This window comes from Entelurus aequoreus, linkage group LG06, assembly GCF_033978785.1.
Source record: "Entelurus aequoreus isolate RoL-2023_Sb linkage group LG06, RoL_Eaeq_v1.1, whole genome shotgun sequence".
NCBI classification, from domain to species: Eukaryota; Metazoa; Chordata; class Actinopteri; order Syngnathiformes; family Syngnathidae; genus Entelurus; species Entelurus aequoreus.
Genome location: NC_084736.1, coordinates 26,128,160 through 26,150,407, shown reverse-complemented (window position 1 = coordinate 26,150,407; position 22,248 = coordinate 26,128,160). Strand labels below are relative to the sequence as shown.

At 44.7% G+C, this 22,248-nt stretch overlaps 3 protein-coding genes across 4 annotated transcripts in view; 2 read left to right on the top strand and 1 right to left on the bottom strand.

Annotated features, from left to right (window-relative positions):
• Window positions 1-40: 40 nt before the first annotated feature.
• On the top strand, window positions 41-1,775 carry foxj1a (forkhead box J1a). The gene is made up of 2 exons (XM_062051773.1): window positions 41-724; window positions 1,018-1,775. The coding sequence occupies exons 1-2, from the start codon at window positions 41-43 to the stop codon at window positions 1,753-1,755; spliced, it is 1,422 nt and encodes a 473-aa protein (XP_061907757.1). The 3' UTR covers window positions 1,756-1,775.
• Window positions 1,776-8,639: 6,864 nt separating this feature from the next.
• amdhd2 (amidohydrolase domain containing 2) lies at window positions 8,640-13,067 on the top strand. Its single transcript, XM_062050394.1, has 13 exons — window positions 8,640-8,803; window positions 9,049-9,132; window positions 9,227-9,315; window positions 9,397-9,533; window positions 9,607-9,746; window positions 9,812-9,866; window positions 9,938-10,150; window positions 10,219-10,307; window positions 10,375-10,519; window positions 10,578-10,685; window positions 11,942-12,010; window positions 12,100-12,201; window positions 12,859-13,067. Exons 3-13 carry the CDS (start codon window positions 9,233-9,235, stop codon window positions 12,948-12,950), a joined length of 1,233 nt encoding a protein of 410 aa, XP_061906378.1. The 5' UTR covers window positions 8,640-8,803; window positions 9,049-9,132; window positions 9,227-9,232; the 3' UTR covers window positions 12,951-13,067.
• Window positions 12,656-22,248, bottom strand: part of LOC133652065 (ceramide synthase-like) — a 12,217-nt gene continuing 2,624 nt past the window's right edge. The window contains exons 3-6 of one of the 2 annotated variants that reach the window (XM_062050414.1): window positions 16,332-16,524; window positions 16,197-16,265; window positions 15,998-16,107; window positions 12,656-13,235 (exon numbers count right to left, since the gene is read on the bottom strand). In XM_062050414.1, coding sequence (XP_061906398.1) covers window positions 13,067-13,235; window positions 15,998-16,107; window positions 16,197-16,265; window positions 16,332-16,524 — 541 coding nt within the window. In that variant the 3' untranslated portion in view covers window positions 12,656-13,066. Of the gene's footprint in view, window positions 13,236-15,997; window positions 16,108-16,169; window positions 16,266-16,331; window positions 16,525-22,248 lie in introns of both variants that reach the window. The other variant, XM_062050413.1, reaches the window with a different exon arrangement.

Genomic DNA, 22,248 nt, shown 5'->3' with positions numbered 1-22,248 from the left:
CGCACAGGTGAATCGATCGCGCTGACAGCGGCAGGTAAGAATGAAGATCGACTCTTTATGGTGTTATGAAATTCGACCCCCTACTGGATTCTGTTTGCTCTTCTCCAAGGAGGCTTTCTGGAAACTTCCCGAGCGGGGACTTGAACGTGCGCAGGTGCGGAGGAGACACGGGCCGTTCCTGCGTCCGCGAGGGAGGGGTCAAGAGGGGGAGGAGGGGGTGGGGGGCACCATGGAAGGTTCGCTGGGTCTGGAGGAGGAGCTGGTGGCGGCCGCGGCCCAGGCCGAGGAGCGGGACGTGCGGCCGGGCCCCTGCTCCGTGAGTCTGGACGACAGCCTGACCAGCTTGCAGTGGCTTCAGGACTTCTCCATCCTGGGGGGCAGCGTCCCCCACAACCTGCTGGGCCCGCGGCGGCCCGGCTCGGACGCGCCGGCCTCTCCGCTGGCCGCCGACCCCGCCTCCATGGGGGCGCCGCTGACGCCCGGGAAGCCAACTGCGGCGGCCTACACCCGCATGCAGCCGCTGCCCGCCATCGTGGCCCGCGGGCACTGTCCGGACGAAGTGGACTACAAGACGGACGCGCGCGTCAAGCCGCCGTACTCGTACGCGCACCTCATCTGCATGGCCATGCACGCCAGTCCCGCCAGCAAGATGACTTTGGCGGGGATCTACAAGTGGATCACGGACAACTTCTGCTACTTCCGCCACGCCGAGCCCACCTGGCAGGTACACAACTCTTATACTACTTTTAAAATACTCCAAATAAATGCCAAATCCGCTTGTCCGAAGTCGGGTCGCGGGGGCAGCAGCCTAAGCAGAGAGGTTCAAATGTGTTTTGAGTGTCTTCGCCCCCTTAAGGTGCAGCGGTTCCAAATCTTGACTATAAACACGCACACAGGAGGAGGTGAATATTTGGGGTGAATGATTGACGCCATGTTGTTATTGCGGCCAGCTAATATTTAACAAAGGTCAGCACTTCCTGTTTTGGCGAGGCTAATCGAGGCTCACTGTGCTTGCAGAATTCCATCCGACACAACCTGTCGCTCAACAAGTGCTTCATCAAAGTCCCGCGGGGGAAGGACGAGCCGGGGAAGGGCGGCTTCTGGAAGATCGACCCGCAGTACGCCGAGCGCCTGCTGAGCGGCGCCTACAAGAAGCGCCGCATGCCGCCGGTCCGCATCAACCCGGCGCTGCAGAGCCGGCTCGGCCTTCAGCTGCCGCCGCCGTCTGCTGGCCCCCCCGCCGTCCCGGCTGAGTCCCAGCGCCTCCTGCGGGAGTTCGAGGACGCAACGGGCACGGACGGCGGCTGGGACCCTCACCTGGGCGAGGGCACCATGCTGGGGTCCTGGCCCACCGTCAAGAGGAAGTCGGCCCGCAGAAACGGCGCCGGCAAGCCGCCCCCCCGCCGCTCTAGCTCGCCCCTGCTCCCCGCCGAGGATGAGAAGCAGAGCGGCGTCCTGAAGGGAGACTTCGACTGGGACGCCCTGCTGGACTCGGCGCTGAGCGGCCAGCTGGCCTTGGACCCCCTCATGAAGGAGGAGGACCCGGCCGGCCGCGACGACGCCCAGAAGCGCAAACGGCCGTCCGACCTGGACGAGGAGACCTTCCTCAGCGCCGCCTTCCTGGAGAGCGCCTGGCCCGAGGAGACGGAGCCAGATCGTACGGACTTCCTGTGTCACTCGGCCGTCAACCTGGAGCAGCTCTTTGATCTCGCCGACCCTTTGAGCGCCGACCCCCGCTCCGACCCCCTCCTATGACTGACTATCCTGTTCACCGGGGGGGGGGGGGGGGGGGGGGGGGGGAAGACTCCGCCTCACTTTTTGTCCCGACGGCGGCCGTCGAGCGGCACGCCAACCACAAACGGGGACCGATCGTGTGACATCAAAGACTTTTATGACTGATGTTGATTGACACCTCTGTGATGATGTCATCATGATGATTGTTTTTATTTTCACACAATAAACTACCAATAAAATGTCTTTGAACGCATCATGGCGACACACTTTAGTGCATGTGAGATTTACGCCCCTGCTGGTGGTTTTGGGGGTGGGGGGGGGGCGGTCTTTGTGATTCAGGTCTTTGTGCGATGGTCCATATATCACCGGCACAGACCACACACGCATGACCCCCCTGCAGGGTCACGTGACCGCCGCGGGAAGGCGACACTCGTTATGGGCGAGCACCCGACACTGTGTGGCGGTAACACAACGCGCGTAAGACGAGCCGCGCCAAGATGGCCGCCGATGGACGTCCAACAGAGCCAATGGGGATGCTCGGAAACGCACCGGGCGTAATCCGACTACAGCGACAAAGTTGATGAGCGTCAACAGAGACTGTCGTCATGGCAACAGCCGTTACGCCTGCCTTGAAGGGGAAGGGAGCGTAGCCTCGGATTTATGATCAGCGTGTTAAAAGTTTCCTGACAACAGTGTGTGTGTGCAAATGTAAACAATGAGCAACACACTGAAAGCGTCAACATCATTGTATGCAGTGTGTGTGTGTGTGTGTGTGTGTGTGTGTGTGTGTGTGTGTGTGTGTGTGTGTGTGTGTGTGTGTGTGTGTGTGTGTGACAAGAAGAGCAAACAATGGCAGCTACGGAGGGGGCGGGGCTAGTTAGTTGGCAAGACGATGCGTTGGACGACGCAAAAGGGAGACAAAAGAAGTTCGGGACGGACAAAGATGGCTGACGGCTTGAGTCAATCGAGGGAGAGAGCGGTTGAAGGTGTTTGGTTGCCATGGCAACAGATAATCAGCACGTGTCCTGTAAGACGAGGCCGGGGGTCACATGACGCGCGCACCTTGCTGACCATGGCGGGGCCAGCCCGGGCCTGCCCCGCCATGACTCAGCCGGATTTGAACCCGATCCACCAGGACCGACAAGCTTTTGTCCAGGTCCAAACACAACGCACACACACATTGTGTGTGTGTGCGTGTGTGTGTGTGTGTTATCAGCCAGCGGCAGGACGCGTTCGCTGACACCTGGCTGATTTGTGTTGTCACTTGGCGGCCATTTTTATCAGCAGACCACTGGCGGGCACAACAAGACCTTCCAACAGGCGAGCGTGAAGCCTGGACGGTTGCTAGGCAACGTGCACTTTAATATGTGAGGAAATAACTGCTGCACCAATGATTGACTGGCAGAGGGGGCGGGGCTTAGCTTCTAGCATCAATTAGCATGGAGTGTGTTAGCAGTCTAACACATTAACTGCGAGGAATGCAGCCCCCTCCAACCCTAAAGTCCACCAAGTGGAGACAAAGTAAACATTAAATAATTATTTTTCACATGAGAAGAACATTCTAGAACGTCATGCGCCAGCGAGCGCCGACCTTTGACCTCCGTCTGCCTTGGGGCGTTGGCGTCAAAGTAATGTGATTACTCGCAAAGGTCACGTGACATGCCAGTCAAGCGGGGTGTTTGGCGAGTCAACAAACATTCAGATTAGGGGATCGGGACCCCAGGGGACCACCGGGAGAACCGGGACGGGGGGTTAAGCGGCCGTGAATGGCGGACACAAAGGCGCCGAGTCGCCGTAGCCACGCTGACGTCAGCACGCACAAAGGGAGCCGGCGAGAAGGAGGTGTGAAATATTGTCTCCTTGGGTCGCCCCCCCTCGCGCTACAGACCCCCGCATGGGTGGTCAGCGTGGCTGCGCCGTCTCCATGGCGATGAGACTTGCTTGGGGAGGTATCTGTCTTACTGGAAACAACTTTATTGTTGACTTTCAGGAAGGAGGAGGGGCTGTCCGCAGGGGGGGCACATATCCTCATCTGTCCTAGTCTGAATGTTTTTATTCTACAGATGCTAAAGCTAATGGTGCTAACAGAGAACAGATAACTTAAGAGACTTTCTTGTCTCATATTTCTGACTTTTTATCTCATTATTATGAGTTTTTGTCTCATAATTATGACTTACTCATCTAAAAAATGTAGACTTTTTATATCAGAATTCTGACTTTTTGTCTCATAATTATGATTTTAAATCATATAATTATGACTTTTTATTTCATAATTACGATTGACTCATCTCATAATTTCAACTATTTATCTCATATTTATGACTTTCTCATCTTATTATTTTTAGTTTTTATCTCATAATTACGACTTTCTTATCTCATAGTTATGACTTTTCTGTCTCATTATTTTTACTTTTTTGTCACATAATTTAGACTTTCTTTTCTCATAATTTCGGCTTTCTTGTCTCATAATTATAATTATTCCATAGAAGCCCGTTTCCGCCACAAAAAAGACCACAAGGGTAAGTCATAATTATGGGATCGGAAGTCCTAACTATGACATAAAAAATCGAAATTATGAGATTAAAAAAAAAAATCGAATCTCATTATTATGACTTTTTGTCTCATAATTATGACTTTCTCATCTCAAAAATTTAGACTTTTTATATCAGAATTCTGACTTTTTGTCTCATAATTATGATTTTAAATCTTATAATTATGACTTTTTATTTCATAATTACGACTGACTCATCTCATAATTTCAACTATTTATCTCATATTTATGACTTTCTCATCTTATTATTTTGAGTTTTCATCTCATAATTACGACTTTCTTATCTCATAGTTATGACTTTCCTGTCTCATTATTTTTACTTTTTGTCACATAATTTAGACTTTCTTTTCTCATAATTTCGGCTTTCTTGTCTCATAATTATAATTATTCCATAGAAGCCCATTTCCGCCACAAAAAAGACCTCAATGGTAAGTCATAATTATGGGATCGGAAGTCCTAACTATGACATAAAAAAATCGAAATTATGAGATTTAAAAAAAAAATCGAAATTATGAGATAAATTCATCAAAATTATGAGACAAAAAGTCATTATTATGAGATAAGAAAGTCGAAATTATGAGACAAGATAATCTAAATTATTAGACAAAAAGTCATTATGAGATAAGAAAGTCGAAATTATGAGATAAGAAAGTCTAATGAGATAAGAACTGATACCATTGGGGTATTTTTTAGTGGCGGAAACAGGCTTCTACAGAATAGTCAATAAATAATATGGTTGTTATTGTTTAATTTTTTTACGTTTTTAAACTATTTATTTTAAGCCAATTTTACTGTCATGTTAATAAATGTGTTGCAACAGTTTATCAGTATGACAGTTTCTGTTGCTATGTCTTGGAGTATGTGCGTGCGTGCATGTGTGTGTGTGTGTGTGTGTGTGTGAGAGTGTGTGTGTGTGTGTGTGTGTGTGTGTGTGTGTGTGTGTGTGTGTGTGTGTGTGTGTGTGTGTGTGTGTGTGTGTGTGTGTGTGTGTGTGTGTGTGTGTGTGTGTGTGTGTGTGAATTTGATTGATTGATTGATTGAAACTTTTATTAGTAGGTTGCACCGTACAGTACATATTCCGTACAATTGACCACTAAATGGTAACACTCGAATAAGTTTTTCAACTGGTTTGAGTCGGGGTCCACGTTAATCAATTCATGGTACAAATATATACTATCTGCATAATACAGTCATCACATAAGTTAATCATCAGAGTATATACATTGAATTATTTACATTTGATTATTTACAATCCGGGGAGGTGGGATGTGGAAGGGAGGGTGTTAGTTTAGGGTTGAAGTTGCCTGGAGGTGTTCTTTTAGAGCGGTTTTGAAGGAGGATAGAGATGCACTTTCTTTTACACCTGTTGGGAGTGCATTCCATATTGATGTGGCATAGAAGGAGAATGAGTTAAGACCTTTGTTAGATCGGAATCTGGGTTTATCGTGGTTTGTGGAGCTCCCCCTGGTGTTGTGGTTATGGCGGTCATTTACGTTAAGGAAGTAGTTTGACATGTACTTCGGTATCAGGGAGGTGTAGCGGATTTTATAGACTAGGCTCAGTGCAAGTTGTTTTACTCTGTCCTCCACCCTGAGCCAGCCCACTTTGGAGAAGTGGGTAGGAGTGAGGTGTGATCTGGGGTGGACGTCTAGAAGTAACCTGACTAGCTTGTTCTGGGATGTTTGGAGTCTAGATTTGAGGGGTTTGGATGTGCTGGGGTACCAAGAGGTGCAAGCGTAATCGAAAAAGGGTTGAATGAGAGTTCCCGCTAGAATCTTCATGGTGCTTTTGTTGACCAGAGAAGAGATTCTGTAGAGAAATCTCGTTCGTTGGTTGACCTTTTTGATTACCTTGGTTGCCATTTTATCACAGGAAAGATTAGCCTCTAGAATGGAACCTAGGTAGGTGACCTCATCTTTCCTGGTGATAACAATGTCACCCACTTTAATAGTGAAGTCACTGACTTTGTTAAGGTTGATTTGGGACCCAAATAGGATGGATTCCATTTTATCTAAGTGTATGGATAGCTTATTGTCAGCGAGCCAGGTGCAAATTCTACAGAGTTCGGCACTGAGGATTTTTTCCACCTGTGACTTGTCCTTGCCGGATACCAGCAAGGCCGAGTCATCCGCAAACAGGAACAATTCCCAGTCGCATGCTGATGACACGTCGTTTACGTATATTAAGAACAGTAAAGGCCCTAAAATACTGCCTTGGGGGACTCCACAGCTTACTGAGAGGGGGGGGGGGACACCGTGCCGTTCACCTCTACCACCTGTTTCCTCCCCTCCAAGTAAGATTGCACCCAGCTCGATGAGGTTTTATCAAAGCCGATTGCTCTGATGTGATGACGGTGTCAAAGGCCTTCTGAAGGTCCAGCATGACCATGCCGCAGTATTTGCCCGCGTCCACCTCATGTTTGATGTGGTCGGTCAGATAGAGCAGTGGTGCCCAACCACGGTACCGGTCCGTGGACCGATTGGTACCGGGCCGCACAAGAAATAAAAAAATTAAATTAAATTAAATTTAAAAAAATTAAATAATCTTTATTTATTTTTTTAAATCAACATAAAAAACACTATATATACATTATAGATAAACATAGATCAATACAGTCTGCAGGGACACAGTCCGTAAGCACACATGATTGTATTTCTTTATGACAAAAAAAACAAAAAAAAAATGTCAAGGTTGGGGACCACTGAGATAGAGAAGGCATGTGTCAGTGGAGTGGTTAGTTCTGAAGCCGGATTGGAATTTGTACATGAGTTTTTTAGTGGCAAGGTGACTATCGACCTGTTCATAAACTATTTTTTTCCATTACTTTCGAAATGGAACTGAGAATAGAAACAGGTCGGTAGTTACCAGGTTCTAATTTGCTTCCTTTTTTAAAAAGGGGAGTTACTCTTGCTATCTTGAAATCTTTTGGTACTTGGCCTTGTGTAATTGAGAGGTTTATTATGTGCGTGATGATTGGGGCAATGGTGGTGGCAGAGTCCCTGAGGAATCTGGAGGAGATATTGTCAAGACCGGTGGCCTTGTTTAGGTGGAGCGCGCTCAATTTTTAAAGCACCTCGTCAGCTGAGACCATTTCTAATTTGAAATCGTTGTTGAATACTCGTACCTTTCTGTAGTAGGCTTTAATGTGTTCTAGACCAAAATGACCAGAGTGGTGGGACAGCTTGTTAACTAGAGTTTTGGCTATGCTGGTGAAAAAGGTGTTAAGTCTGCTTGCTACCTCCATTTTGTCTGTAATGAGGGAGTCGCCCTCCTTGATGTTGATGTTGGTGAGTCTGGTTTTTAGTTTCTGGCTGCAGCCAGGAAGCTGGTTGTTGAAGATTTTCCAGAGCTCACGTGGTTTATTTGTGTTTTCCTCCATTTTGTCGTTAATGTAATTTTTTTTAAAGGATTTAGTCAGGTTGTTTGCCTTATTTTTTAATTCATTGCATTTCGTTTTGAGTGTTGTAAGGAGTGATTTGAGGTTATTATTGGGTTGTTTATCTACTTCGGTTTTACATTTTTGGTATTCGAAGTATTTTCTGTCTCTGTCTTTTATGGCAGCTAAAGGTCTGGATTCATCCATGGTTCAGAACGGGCTTTGATCCTGACTATTCTCACAGGAGCCATGTCATTTAGTATCGCTATAGGAACACTGTTTTGAAGCGATCCCAAGCATCATCGACCAGGTTGCTCGTGAGCACAGGGGACCAGTCCCACTCACGTAATTTTAGGTTGAAATTATCACTGGATTATGTTTTAAGGGATCTGGATGTGGCCGTTGGCTTTGGGTTTAGTTATTTTGCGGGTGCAGAAGGTTAGATAGTGGTCGCTAAGACCACAGATCATGACCCCACTAATTGAATGATTGAAACTTTTATTAGTAGATTGCACAGTACAGTACATATTCTGTACAATTGACCACTAAATGGTAACACCCGAATACATTTTTCAACTTGTTTAAGTCGGTGTCCACGTAAATCAATTCATGGTGTGTGTGTGTGTGTGTGTGGTTATATAATCTTCGTTTTACACAATTATGCTCTTTGGGCCTCATCTCAAAGCCTACAGAAACACTCTCCATGTTGTATTTACAGCTAAACGACAATCAAGTTTGATTTTATTAACTTTTTCAAACGATGTTCAAAGGTTTGTTTTCTAAATGTTGCGTTCTGGTGGCCTCTGCTGGTAATGTTCGGTACTATAAGTCGTTTCGCGTTAGGACCCAGAAGACACATTCATGTTACGGTTGTTGAAAAATCTAAAGTTTAAAAATTATCATTTTATTAGTTTTGCTTCACTATTTTGACACGCGTTTGACTCATTCAAATAATTAGCTCAAGACGTACAACAACAAAAAAAAGTCAGCTTTTGTCAGCTGACCTGCGCGGTCACATGACTGCGGTTGTTTCCAATGGAGTCCTGTCGTCTACTTCCTCGGCAAGCAGCAGACAATTTAGGATTAAAGAGCTGATTTTTAAGACGTTTGTTTGAGATTTGAGAGCGCCAAGAAGACGGAAGGTAAGTTTTAAAACGCGCGGAATTGTGTTGACAAAAAAGACACTTTTAGGAAGCCGGTCCCCACCTATTTCCTGTTTGACGAGATTCGAACTTTGACACTTACAGTTAAATTTGTAGCTATTTTGCAGGAGCCGATTGGACATTTGTAAGCTAATAGTTCATATTTATCCGTCGTCTTGGCCTCCTAACTTGTCTGAGTGAATGCAGAGGCATGGGCGACTCAAACAACAACTTTCATATCGCAGTTTGCAGTTAGCGGACTGACTTCCAGGTTTGGGTTGAGCGCTGAAGAAGATCAGGTGTCAAAGTCTGAAGTAAGACAAGATAAGGTAAGATAAAGGTTGATTAGTCGTCTGCAAAAGCAAACACATAGTGAGCGAAGAGTGCGAAAAGACGAGATGATCTGCTCGGATGTGTTTTCAGTGCAGGATGCCGTCCAACAAGTCGGTGTCCGAGGCTCCCATCACGCAGTTCGTCAACTGCAGGATCCTCAGGGACCACCGGCTGCTCAGGTGACGTCGACGTGCGCGCGTCCGCCGCTGACGTGCACGCCTGACCTGTGTGTGTGTGTGTGTGTGCGCACGCGCGTGCAGGGAGGACCTGTGGGTGCGCGAAGGGAAGATTCTGGATCCTGAAAAGCTATTTTTCGACGAGAAGGCGTATGCCGACAAGCGAGTAGATTGTGAGGGCACCATCCTGGCGCCCGGTTTCATCGACGTCCAGATGAATGGTGCAGCTGCTGGTCTCGTGTGTGTGCGTGCGTGTGCGTGCGTGTGTGTGACACGTGTGTGGTCTTCATGCAGGAGGTTACGGCGTGGACTTCTCTCAAGTCGCCGAGGGCGTCAACGCCGGCGTCTCCTTGGTGGCCCGGAAGGTTCTGGAGCACGGCGTCACGTCCTTCTGTCCCACGCTGGTCACGTCTCCTCTGGACGTCTATCACAAGGTCGGTGACACCCGCCCACTCCCACTCCCCCCCCCCCACCTCACGTCTGAGAAAATGTCTTTCAGGTTCTGCCTCAGGTCAAGGTTCACGATGGAGGCAGGCACGGAGCGGGCGTTCTCGGTGAGGTCCCGTGTTGGCGGTGGTGGTGGGTCGCGTGCTACATTGTTGATGTTTGCCGATGTGATGGGCAGGGGTCCACCTGGAGGGTCCGTTTATCAGCGCCGAGAAAAAGGGCGCCCATCCCGAGCGCTTCCTGCGCACCTTCGCCTCAGGAGGCTCGGCGGACCTGATTGAGGTCTACGGCAGCCTGGACGACGTCGCCATGGTGACGCTGGCTCCCGAGCTGGAGGGCAGCCAATCGGCGGTGAAGGAGCTCTGCCGAAGGGGCGTGACCGTGTCGCTCGGTGCGTTCCCACTTGCTCACGCTTACGTGCGCCGCCACGTGCACGCTCTCACACTCGCATTCCCGCAGGACATTCTGTGGCCAACTTGTCCCAAGCGGAGGAGGCGGTCCGACATGGCGCCTCCTTCATCACCCACCTCTTCAACGCCATGCTGCCCGTAGGTCCCGCCCCTTGGCGCTGAACCTTGTCACTGGCCCAGGCTAACTTCCTGTCATGTGGTCTAGTTCCACCATCGAGACCCGGGCATCGTGGGCCTGCTGACCAGCGACCGGATCCCGGAGGGGAGGAGCGTGTTTTACGGGATGATCGCTGACGGGATCCACACCAACCCCGCCGCTCTGCGCATCGCTCACCGTGCTCACCCGGCAGGTGGGTTCTCAAGGTCAGAGGTCACGATTGTCCACGGTCGCTAATGGTGTGTGTGCAGGTTTGGTGTTGGTGACGGACGCCATCGCTGCCATGGGCCTTCCTCCAGGTCGCCACATGCTGGGCCAGCAGGTCATTGAGATCCAGGGTCTGCACGCTTTCGTAGAAGGTCCGCTTACCCCGCCCATACCCATATACCCGCCCCTTTTTGTCTTCTGCTTCTGACTCTTCTTGTTTTTTTGACTCTTCTTGTTCTTTTGACTTTTCTTCTTCTGACTCGTCATCTTATGACTCTTCTTCTTCTTCTTCTTCTTCTGACTGGTCTTCGTCTTCTGATTCTTCTGTATGTTTTTCTAACTCTTCTTCTGATTCTTCTGTATGTTCTTCTGACTCTTCTTCTGATTCTTCTTGTTCTTCTGTATGTTCTTACGTATGTTCTTCTGATTCTTCTGTATGTTCTTCTGACTCTTCTTGTTCTTCTGTATGTTCTTCTGACTCTTCTTCTGGCTCTTCTTGTTCTTCTGTATGTTCTTCTGACTCTTCTTCTAAATCTTCTCGTTCTTCTGTATGTTCTTACGTATGTTCTTCTGACTTTTCTTCTGATTCTTCTGTATGTTCTTCTGACACTTCTTCTGGCTCTTCTTGTTCTTCTGACTCTTCTTCTGATTCTTCTCGTTCTTCTGTATGTTCTTCTGACTCTTCTTCTGATTCTTCTGACTCTTTTTCTGACTCTTCTTGTTCTTCTGTATGTTCTTCTGACCCTTCTTGTTCTTCTGACTCTTGTTCTTTTGACTTTTCTTCTTCTGACTCTTTTTCTTCTGACACGTCGTCTTCTACTGATTCTTCTGTATGTTCTTTTGACACTTCTTCTGCTGACTCTTCTTGTTCTTCTGACTCTTGTTTTTCTGACTCTTCTTGTTCTTTTGACTTTTCTTCTTCTGACTCTTCTTTTTTTCATACTAGTCTTCTGACTCTTCTTCTTCTTCTGTCTCTTCTTTTTCTTCATCTGACATATCTTTTGAGTCTTTTTCTTCTGACTTTCCTTCAACAGACTCTTCTTCTGACACTTTTTTTTACTCTTCTTCTGACTATTCTTTGTTTGACTCTTCATCTGGCCCTTTGTCTGAGTCTTCTTCTTCTGACTCTTCTTCTTCCAACGCTTCTTCTGGCTCTTTGTTTGACTCTTCTTCCTAATCTTCTTCATTTGAATCTTCTGACTCTTCTTTTTTCTCTGACTCTTTTTCTTCTAACTTTCCTTCAACTGACTTTTCTTCTTTTGACTCTTCTTCTTTTATCTCCACTTTATCTGACTCTTCTTATTCTAACTATTTTTCGCCCTTTGTCTGAGTCTTCTTCTTAATCTTCTTCATCTGGGTCTTCTTCATTTGAATCTTCTTCTGACTCTTCTTTTTCTAACACTTCAAGGCACGCAGACGCTGAGTGGCAGCATCGCCACCATGGACATGTGTGTGCGTCACTTCAAACACGCCTCAGGTCAGCTGATAAGGAAGGAAGGAAGGAAGGCAGCAAGGATGGAAGGAAGCAAGGAGTGTTCAACTGTGTGTGTGTTCATGCATGTGCAGGCTGCAGTGTGGAAGAAGCGCTAGAAGCAGCATCGTTACATCCTGCTCAACTTTTGGGAATCAGCCACCAGAAAGGAAACTTGGACTTTGGTTCAGACGCAGGTCTGATTCATTTCACAATCACCGATCAATACATATGATTGAGTGATCAGTAGAGATATGAGTAATCAATAGATACAATTATTAGTTTTTCTTGATTAATAGGCATAATTAATCAATTTATACAAAATATTTCTCGACAGATAAGATGAATCTATATCTAAGATTAATTGATCAATAAATATATGTGCAATCAATAGGATTTAGTGATCAATAGATATAATAAAAAATATACAATTGCTTAATCAATAGCTAGGATTGGGTGACGAATAGATATGATTTATCAACAGATACAATTGATAAACGATATACACGTTGATCGACATGATTGATGGATAGATATGATATATGGATATGATTAATCAATAGATAGGATTGATTAATGATAGATATTTCAACAGATGAGATTATTGATGAATAGATATGATTAATCAATAGACATGACAGATTGATGGCTAAATACGATGAATCAATAGATATTGATTGATGAATAGATATGATTAATCAATAGATGGTATTGATTGATGGATAGATATGATTAGTTAATAGATAGTATTCATTAGTTAATATATTTCATTAATCAATAGATGCTATTGATTGCTAGATATGATGAATCAATAGATGGTATTGATTGATGAATCAATAAGTGTTTTATTTCAGACATGGTGTTGTTGAATGACTCGCTGGGAGTGACGGCGACCTACATCAGCGGACATGAAGTGTGGAGGAAAAACCAAGCGAAGGCAGACTGACCTCTAACCTCTTCTCATTAAACAAACCCGTTCACTTTTTTACGTGTTAAGTCGTGACATAATTTCCTGCCGCATCTACCAAAATAAAGGCTGAGTGGAGGAGTAAAGGTTGAGCATCATGCTGTCTTCTTGGCGTCGGCGTCTGAGCGCCGCGTGAGGAGGCGTAGCGCCCGCCTACACATGAGCGTGAGCCAATAGATCTGCAGGGGCCACAGCATGACCACGCCCACATTGCACTGCCACGGGGCCTCCAGCACCACCTGATGGATGGGCAGGGACACGTACCTGCAAGACACATGCCGGCACAAGCAGTGAGCCATATATATATATATATATATATATATATATATATATATAGAATAGAATGGACTTTATTGTCATTATATTTGCATATCAATTGTTAGTTTTTTTCTTTATTGCCTGTTGTGTAATTTATTTTATTTTATTTATTTATTTACCCCATATTTGTTCCCACTTCCGCACCTTAAATTGGAGTCATTAATCTCGTTATATGCAAATATAATGACAATAAAGTCCATTCTATTCTATTCTATATATATACATATATACATATATATTTATATATACATATATATATATATATACACATATATACATATATATATATATACACATATATACATATATATATATATACACATATATACATATACACATATATATACACACATATATATATATATATATATATATATATATATATATATATATATATATATATATATATATATATATATATATATATATATATATATATATATATATATATATACAGTGGGGCAAAAAAGTATTTAGTCAGCCACCCATTGACAATCAATGGGTGGCTGACTAAATACTTTTTTGTCCCACTGTATATGTATATATGAATATATATGAATATATATGTGTATATATATATATGAATATATATATATGAATATATATATATATATATATATATATGAATATATATATATATATATATATATATATATGAATATATATATATATATATATATATATATATATATGAATATATATATATATATATATATATATATATATATATATATATATATATATATATATATATATATATATATATATATATGAATATATATATATATATATATATATATATATATATATATATATATATATATATATATATATATATATATATATATATATATATATTCATATACTACCGTTCAAAGGTTTGGGGTCACCCAAAAAAATTTGTGGAATAGCCTTCATTTCTAAGAACAAGAATAGACTGTCGAGTTTCAGATGAAAGTTCTCTTTTTCTGGCCATTTTGAGCGTTTAATTGACCCCACAAATGTGATGCTACAGAAAGTCAATCTGCTCAAAGGAAGGTCAGTTTTGTAGCTTCTGTAACGAGCTAAACTGTTTTCAGATGTGTGAACATGATTGCAGAAGGGTTTTCTAATCATCAATTAGCCTTCTGAGCCAATGAGCAAACACATTGTACCATTAGAACACTGGAGTGATAGTTGCTGGAAATGGGCCTCTATATACCTATGTAGATATTGCACCGAAAACCAGACATTTGCAGCTAGAATAGTCATTTACCACATTAGCAATGTATAGAGTGTATTTCTTTAAAGTTAAGACTAGTTTAAAGTTATCTTCATTGAAAAGTACAGTGCTTTTCCTTAAAAAATAAGGACATTTCAATGTGACCCCAAACTTTTGAACGGTAGTGTATGTATATATATTATTGCCAAAAATATTTGGCCACCCATCCAAATGATGAGAATCAGGTGTCCTAATCACTTGGCCCGGCCACAGGTGTATAAAATCAAGCACTTAGGCATGGAGACTGTTTCTACAAACATTTGTGAAAGAATGGGACGCTCTCAGGAACTCAGTGATTTCCAGCGTGGAACTGTCATAGGATGCCACCTGTGCAACAAATCCAGTCGTGAAATTTCCTCGCTCCTAAATATTCCAAAGTCAACTGTCAGCTTTATTATAAGAAAATGGAAGAGTTTGGGAACAACAGCAACTCAGCCACCAAGTGGTAGGCCACGTAAACTGACAGAGAGGGGTCAGCGGATGCTGAAGCGCATAGTGCCAAGACTTTCTGCACAGTCAGTTGCTACAGAGCTCCAAACTTCATGTGACCTTCCAATTAGCCCACGTACAGTACGCAGAGAGCTTCATGGAATGAGTTTCCATGGCTGAGCAGCTGCATCTAAGCCATACATCACCAAGTCCAATGCAAAGCATGGGATGCAGTGGTGTAAAGCACGTCGCTACTGGACTCTAGAGCAGTGGAGACGCCTTCTCTGGAGTGATGAATCACGCTTTTCCATCTGGCAATCTGATGGGGTTTGGAGGTTGCCAGGAAAACGGTACATTTTGGACTGCATTGTGCTGAGTGTGAAATTTGTTGGAGCAGGAATTATGGTGTGGGGTTGCTTTTCAGGAGTTGGGCTTGGCCCCTTAGTTCCAGTGAAAGGAACTTTGGATGCCCCAGGATACCAAAACATTTTTGGACAATTCCATGCTCCCAACCTTGTAAGAACAGTTTGGAGCGGGCCCCTTCCTCTTCCAACATGACTGTGCACCAGTGCACAAAGCAAGGTCCATAAAGACATGGATGACAAAGTCTGGTGTGGATGAACTTGACTGGTCTGCACAGAGTCCTGACCTGAACCCCATATACCACCTTTGGGATGAATTAGAATGGAGACTGAGAGCCAGGCCTTCTCGACCAACATCAGTGTGTGACCTCACCAATGCGCTTTTGGAAGAATGGTCGAAAATTCCTATAAACACACTCTGCAACCTTGTGGACAGCCTTTCCAGAAGAGTTGAAGCTGTAATAGCTGCAAAAGGTGGACCCACATCATATTGAACCCTATGGGTTTGGAATGGGATGGCACTTCAAATTCATGTTAGTCAAGGCAGGTGAGTCAAGCTTATTGTTAGTGTTTTAGTTTGAGATTATGTATTTGCAACACAACGTGCTGTAAATCCCCTACTAGCTCAGACTCGTCGTAGACTACAGCAGGCTCACCTGCTGTAGGCCAGGTACAGGTAGGGGAAGAGCAACACCCGGCAGCCGAAGAAGACCAGCAGCATCAGCGCGCCGTTCACCTTGTACAGCAGAGTGTGCTCCTTTTTCAGCTGACGGCAGAAGACAGCTGTCAATCAAAGTGATGGACGGCGGGATGAGCGGACGAGCTCACCTGCATCAGAACTTTAGCCAGACTCACACACGGCGTGCTGAGCTCAGCCAGCAGCAGAAGGCCCTGGAAGTAATCACCCTTGCCCCGCCTCCACACCTCACACACACACACAATTAGAACCTATAGATGGGCAGGTGACTGGATGGTGGTTGCCATAGTTACCAGGGAGGCGGGGAGGCAGAAGAGCACCATGAAGGCGTGATGCAGCACCATCAGTACCTCTCGACGCACAAAGGCCGCCACGTGCGCGCCCTCCTGCTGCTGGCGCTTGTGTCGATGACACAGGAACATGGCGAATACGTCGTAGACGAAGTAGGGAGCGGCGAAGCTGATGTAGGCGTCGGTCAGCCAGTGCCTGGGGGTGAGGGGGGCAGATGGCCACTTTATTAAGCATGCCTTTTCATCTGCAAAATGAGCCCGTGTGTGAAAAGTCTTTTCATGCATCCAAACAAAAAATGGACCAACCAAACAAAAATATTTCTGGTTAAAACTTAATTACAATTTTGTGGGCGGGGCATCATGTGCACAGAAGCCTTTTTATGGCCAATATCAATTTCTTTGCTATTTTCCCTTTAAATGTGTCGAGGGCGGGAGTGGTCAGGAGCAGGGGCGCCGCTAGGGATTTTGGGCCCCATGAAAAGAATCTTTACAGGGCCCCCTGTATTATAATTTCATCATCATTAGGGGCCTCTCTGGGCCCCCCTCCATCCGACTGTTCAGATTTACTTTACAAAAGAGAAGTGTAGGATACTTCTCTTGTTGCCTTACTTGTATTTTGACTTTATTAAATGTATTTATATTATCATTTGGTGCAGCCGGGCCGGAGCAGGAGGGGATAGAAAGAGAGAAAAAGGAAGACAGAGGGGGGAATTGTGGGGACAAGAGGGGGATTAGACAGAGAGACAAAAACAACAACAGCAAACACAACAACAACAACAGAGCAACATCAGCAAATACGACATGTACAAATATGATGGTAAAAGTAATAGCAAATAAGCAGTTAGCGAAAATAAAAATAAAAAATACAGAAGTGACAATGAGCATTATTACACTAAAAATGGAGCAATATGAATACCAATAGAAATAGTGCTATTGATAATAAACAATACCAATACTTTACCTTTTTTAGCAACAATACAATTGTTCAAATGCAATAATACATATACGTAATGATAACTTGAGATACGAAAGAATGCAGAAAAATGGAGGGGAAAAAAGAGAAGCAACCTACATTAACCTTGTAGATTGTTATAGTAACAATAGGTTAAGCTTTGTCAGTGTGCCATGTGTTATACCCAGTTTACCCTAGGGCAACAACGTTAATATATGTTTGATGAAACGTGATTATGTGCATGAGTGTATGTGTGCATATGTACTTGTATATGTACAGTATGTGTATATGTGTGCTTGTACAGTGAATGTATATGTACAGTATGTGTATATGTGTGTACAGCGAATGTATATGTACAGTACGTGTATACAGTATGTGTGTTTGAACAGTGAATGTATATGTACAGTATGTGTATGTGTGTTTGTACAGTGAATGTATATGTACAGTATATGTATGTGTGTGTTTGTACAGTGAATGTATGTGTAGTATGTGTATGTGTGTGTTTGTACAGTGAGTGTATATGTACAGTATGTGTATATGTATGTTTTTACAGTGAATGTATATGTACAGTATGTGTATACAGTATGTTTGTATAATGAATGTGCGTGTGGATGTACGAACTTTGAGTGTGTAAATATCTACTGTATTTATTTGTATATGTATGTGGGAGCGTAGGTACCTATGTATGTCTGTATGTATGTGTGTGAGTATATGTGAATTTGCATGTACAATACATTTGACTCCCAGTGTGTGCGGGAGCCAGAGTACGGCCCCAGCCTCCCCGAGAGCCCATCCCACAAACAGTAGGTGTGGTGCCCAGGGAACCAGGGGCCACCGCCCCCACGCAGCCAAGCCGGACAGCGACAGGAACCCCAGAGCCTGGCCCACCGCGCCGCCCACAAGGGCCAGCAGCAGGCCGCAGACAGACGCACCCGGCAGAGGACAAGGCACGAGAAAAGCAGGGGGCAGCCAGACCCCAAGCCAGCGAGAGACCACACCCCACACGGACAGAAAGGTGGGACGCCCCGCCCGAGGGGCCCGGAGACCCCCCGCAACCGGACGGGAAGACCGCCCCCGCCCCACCGGCAACAGGGCCCCCACGAGCCCCCTCCCCCCCCCCACCCCCGGAGAGCGCGGAGAGGCCAGCCCACGGCCACCCCACCCAAGCCGGCCGCCACGGGACCACCCAGCACGGGGCCACAGGAACCACCCACCCCACCTGCAGGGACCCCAACGATGGAGATGGAACAACCAGCAACCGCCCCGCCGAGTCCCCCCCCTGAGGTAGGGGAATAAATAAATAAAATAAATAAATACATAATAATAATAATAATATTAATAAAATATATTTAAAAAAAATAAGAATAAATAAATAATTAAATCTATTTATAAAAAAATAAATAAAAAAAATTAAAAAAAAGAATTAAAAGACGATCACAGACCTGCTGACACACAAGGTCGCTACCCCAACAACTGGCCGACTCGCAGCACCTCGGAATACCCTGCAGCACCAAGCTACCACAGTAGACGCAGGGACCAGACCCAGCAGGCCCCAACCAAGACGGGCACCCGGAAGGGACTTCACTTTTAACACATTTTATGTTGCAACAAATTGCAAAATTCTGCAGGTCCAATTCATTTTTTTCCCCCCTCAGAAATTCTACACACAATAACCCATAATCATATGAACATTTCTTCATGTTTGGAAATGTATTAAAATAAAGATGTGCATGCTGGGAGCCACCTGCACGATACTTTGTGGATGCACCTTTACTATCATCATGGAGTCCTTATGAATATAAGTTTGGATGAAAGTGTGGTGAAAGGGGGTGCTGCTAGTCTAGGAAATAACATGTTTTGCATATAGTGAAAGAATACATTCCTAAACTGTGGTTCATCATCTTGGGAAGGTAATAAAGTATGGTCGTTACGTGTCACATGCACAGGTGGCTAAAATATACTTCACAAAAGCAAGGTTGAGTAAACCTGCAGACGGTCTGTTTAGATTATGTCGACAATTAGTTGAAAAGGCGGATGTGTAGGAAACACTCACACACACACACACGAACATGCGCCTGACGGAGTCAATTGGGGTACTCTGAACTCAAAGACCTGAAATGACATCTGGTCAGGAATATGTATCTTTTTGACTAGATCCACTCCAAGTACTGCAGAACTTGCTGTGATGCTCGTTTGATTAATAAAGTTGTTGCTTGATTCATTACACACCTACGTCGCCCTTCAGCCCGGGAGATGGCAGCAAGACCAGCTGTTCACCACATGTTAATGTACATTTTAGGGTGCGGTTTAATAATTTGGGTCTGGGTTCTGGCTGGTCCACTGACAAACATTGAGAGTTGTCCAGAAGAAACTAATTTGAGATCTTGGTTGTGTGTTTAAGAGTGTTTGCTCATTGGGACCTCAAAGCAGCAGAAATGTTTCTTCCATAAGATTATACACAGTGGGGCAAAAAAGTATTTAGTCAGCCACCCATTGACAATCAATGGGTGGCTGACTAAATACTTTTTTGCCCCACTGTATATATACATATGTATACGGATACAAATATATACACACAAACCTATATATATATATACACAACATGGCAGCGCTTGGAAGTAGGCATCATGGCAGGCTGTACAGTCTCACCCTTGATTTTCACAATGGCCATGGAAGTCATCATGAGGGCCTCAAGGTGGGTGGTGGGTGGAGAACGAACCAGGGCTGGGCTACGTCTTCCACCTATCAGGGCATACATGGACGACATGACAACACTAACCACTACTGCAGCATGCACTAAGCGTCTTCTTGGAAAGCTGCAGGAGAACATCGAGTGGGCCCGAATGAAATTCAAGCCTAGCAAATCTCGAAGCATCTCCATAATCAAGGGGGTGCTGAGAGACACAAGGTTCTACATCGGCGAAGACCCAATTCCAACGGTGTCTGAGCAGCCTGTCAAAAGCCTGGGCAGATGGTACAACGCAAGCCTCAAGGACAAACAAGTAGAACAACTAAGGCAAGAGATCGCGAAGAGCCTGGATAACATCGACAACTCTATTGCCAGGGAAACTGAAGCTTTGGTGCCTACAATTTGGACTCCTCCCCCGGACAATGTGGCCACTCACTGTGTATGAAGTCCCAGTAACCACTGTGGAGAAGATGGAGCGAACCATCACTTAATATGCAAAAAAGTGGCTTGGCATTCCACAATGTCTAAGTAACATCGGCCTCTACGGCAAAGGGATCAAAGTGAGTTACCTCTCACTAGTCTAACTGAGGAATACAAGTGTTTTAAAGTTAGACTCCAGATGACACTGAAGGACTCTAGAGACAAGACCATCAGCACTGTTGCACCGCCCCTAGTAACTGGGCGGAGGTGGACACCATCCGATGCGGTGCAGCAAGCTACAGCAGCCCTGAGGCACAAAGACATCGTGGGAAAGGTCCAACAGGGAAGAGGAGGCTTCGGCCTGACTGCAAGAGAACCAACCTGGAAAAATGCTACAACATCAGAGGGGAGGACGCTGATGGTGGAGGAGGTGCGTCCCCAGGAGGAGGTCTTGAGGAGTGTGAAGGCTGTCTCTCTCGCCAAACAGGGGCAAGCAGTTGAGCACGGGACACAAGCTGAGGACTGATCATCCTTCGACGGGCCACCTTTGTGGAGGGTGTATAGTGTTTGAAGGCCGAAACACCCAATGATGTAAGGCACACTACTGAAGATGTGTCGCTTGTCCAATTGTCCTGGAATTTAACCCTGACCAAGTCTCATATCCCACACAACTCACCCTCCACACCCTCACGTTGTCTGTTTACCACTCTCAACAACAAGGACATCTCAATTGAGTACTCTCCACATTTGGCACAAGGGACTGTTCAACATCTCATCCTGTGTTTTCTGATTCACATATATACATATTACACACACGTATATACACACTTATATACATATTACACACACTTATATACACACCTATATACATATTACACACACGTATATACACATCTATATATAAATACGTATACATATACATTTACATACATATATTTATATACATATATACAGTATATGCATACATTATATATACATATAAACATATACATGTCATATAATGTATACAAATATACGTGTATATATATACACACATATGTACATTAAAAAAATATTTATATATATATATATATATATAGGTGGCGACTTGTCCAGGGTGTACCCCGCCTACCACCCAAATGCAGCTGAAATAGGCCCCAGCACCCCCCACGACCCAGAAAGGGACAAGCGGTAGAAAATGGATGGATATATATATATATACACACATATGTATGTTTATATACTGAACAAAAATGTAAACGCAACACTATTGTTTTTGCTCTAATTTTTCATGAGTTGAAGTCAAAGATTTGAAAGTTTTACTATACACACAAAATAACAATTCCTCTCAAATATTGTTTACAAATCTGTGTTAGTGAGCCTTTCTTCTTTACCAAGATAATCCATCTCACCTCACAGGTGTGGCATATCAAGATGCTGATTAAACAACATGATTATTGCACAGGTGTGCCTTAGGCTGCCCACAATAAGAGGCCGCGCTGACATGTGCATCATTTGCCTCACAGTGCAACACATCTCCTTGGCATAGAGTTGATCAGGTTGTGGATTCTGGCCTGTGGAATGTTGGTGCACTTCTCTTTAATGACTGTGCCAAGTTTCTGGATATTGGCAGGAAGTGGAACATGTAATGGCCGATCCACAGCATCCCAAACATGCTCAATGGGTGACATGTCCGGTGAGTATGCTGGCCATGCAAGAACTGGGATGGTTTCAACTTCCATGAGTTGTGTACAGATCCTTGAAATATGGGGCCATGCGTTGTCATGCTGCAACATGAGGTGAAGGTCTTGGGTGAATGGCACAACAATGGGCCTCAGGATGTGGTCACGGTATCTCTGTGCATTGAAAATGTCATCAAT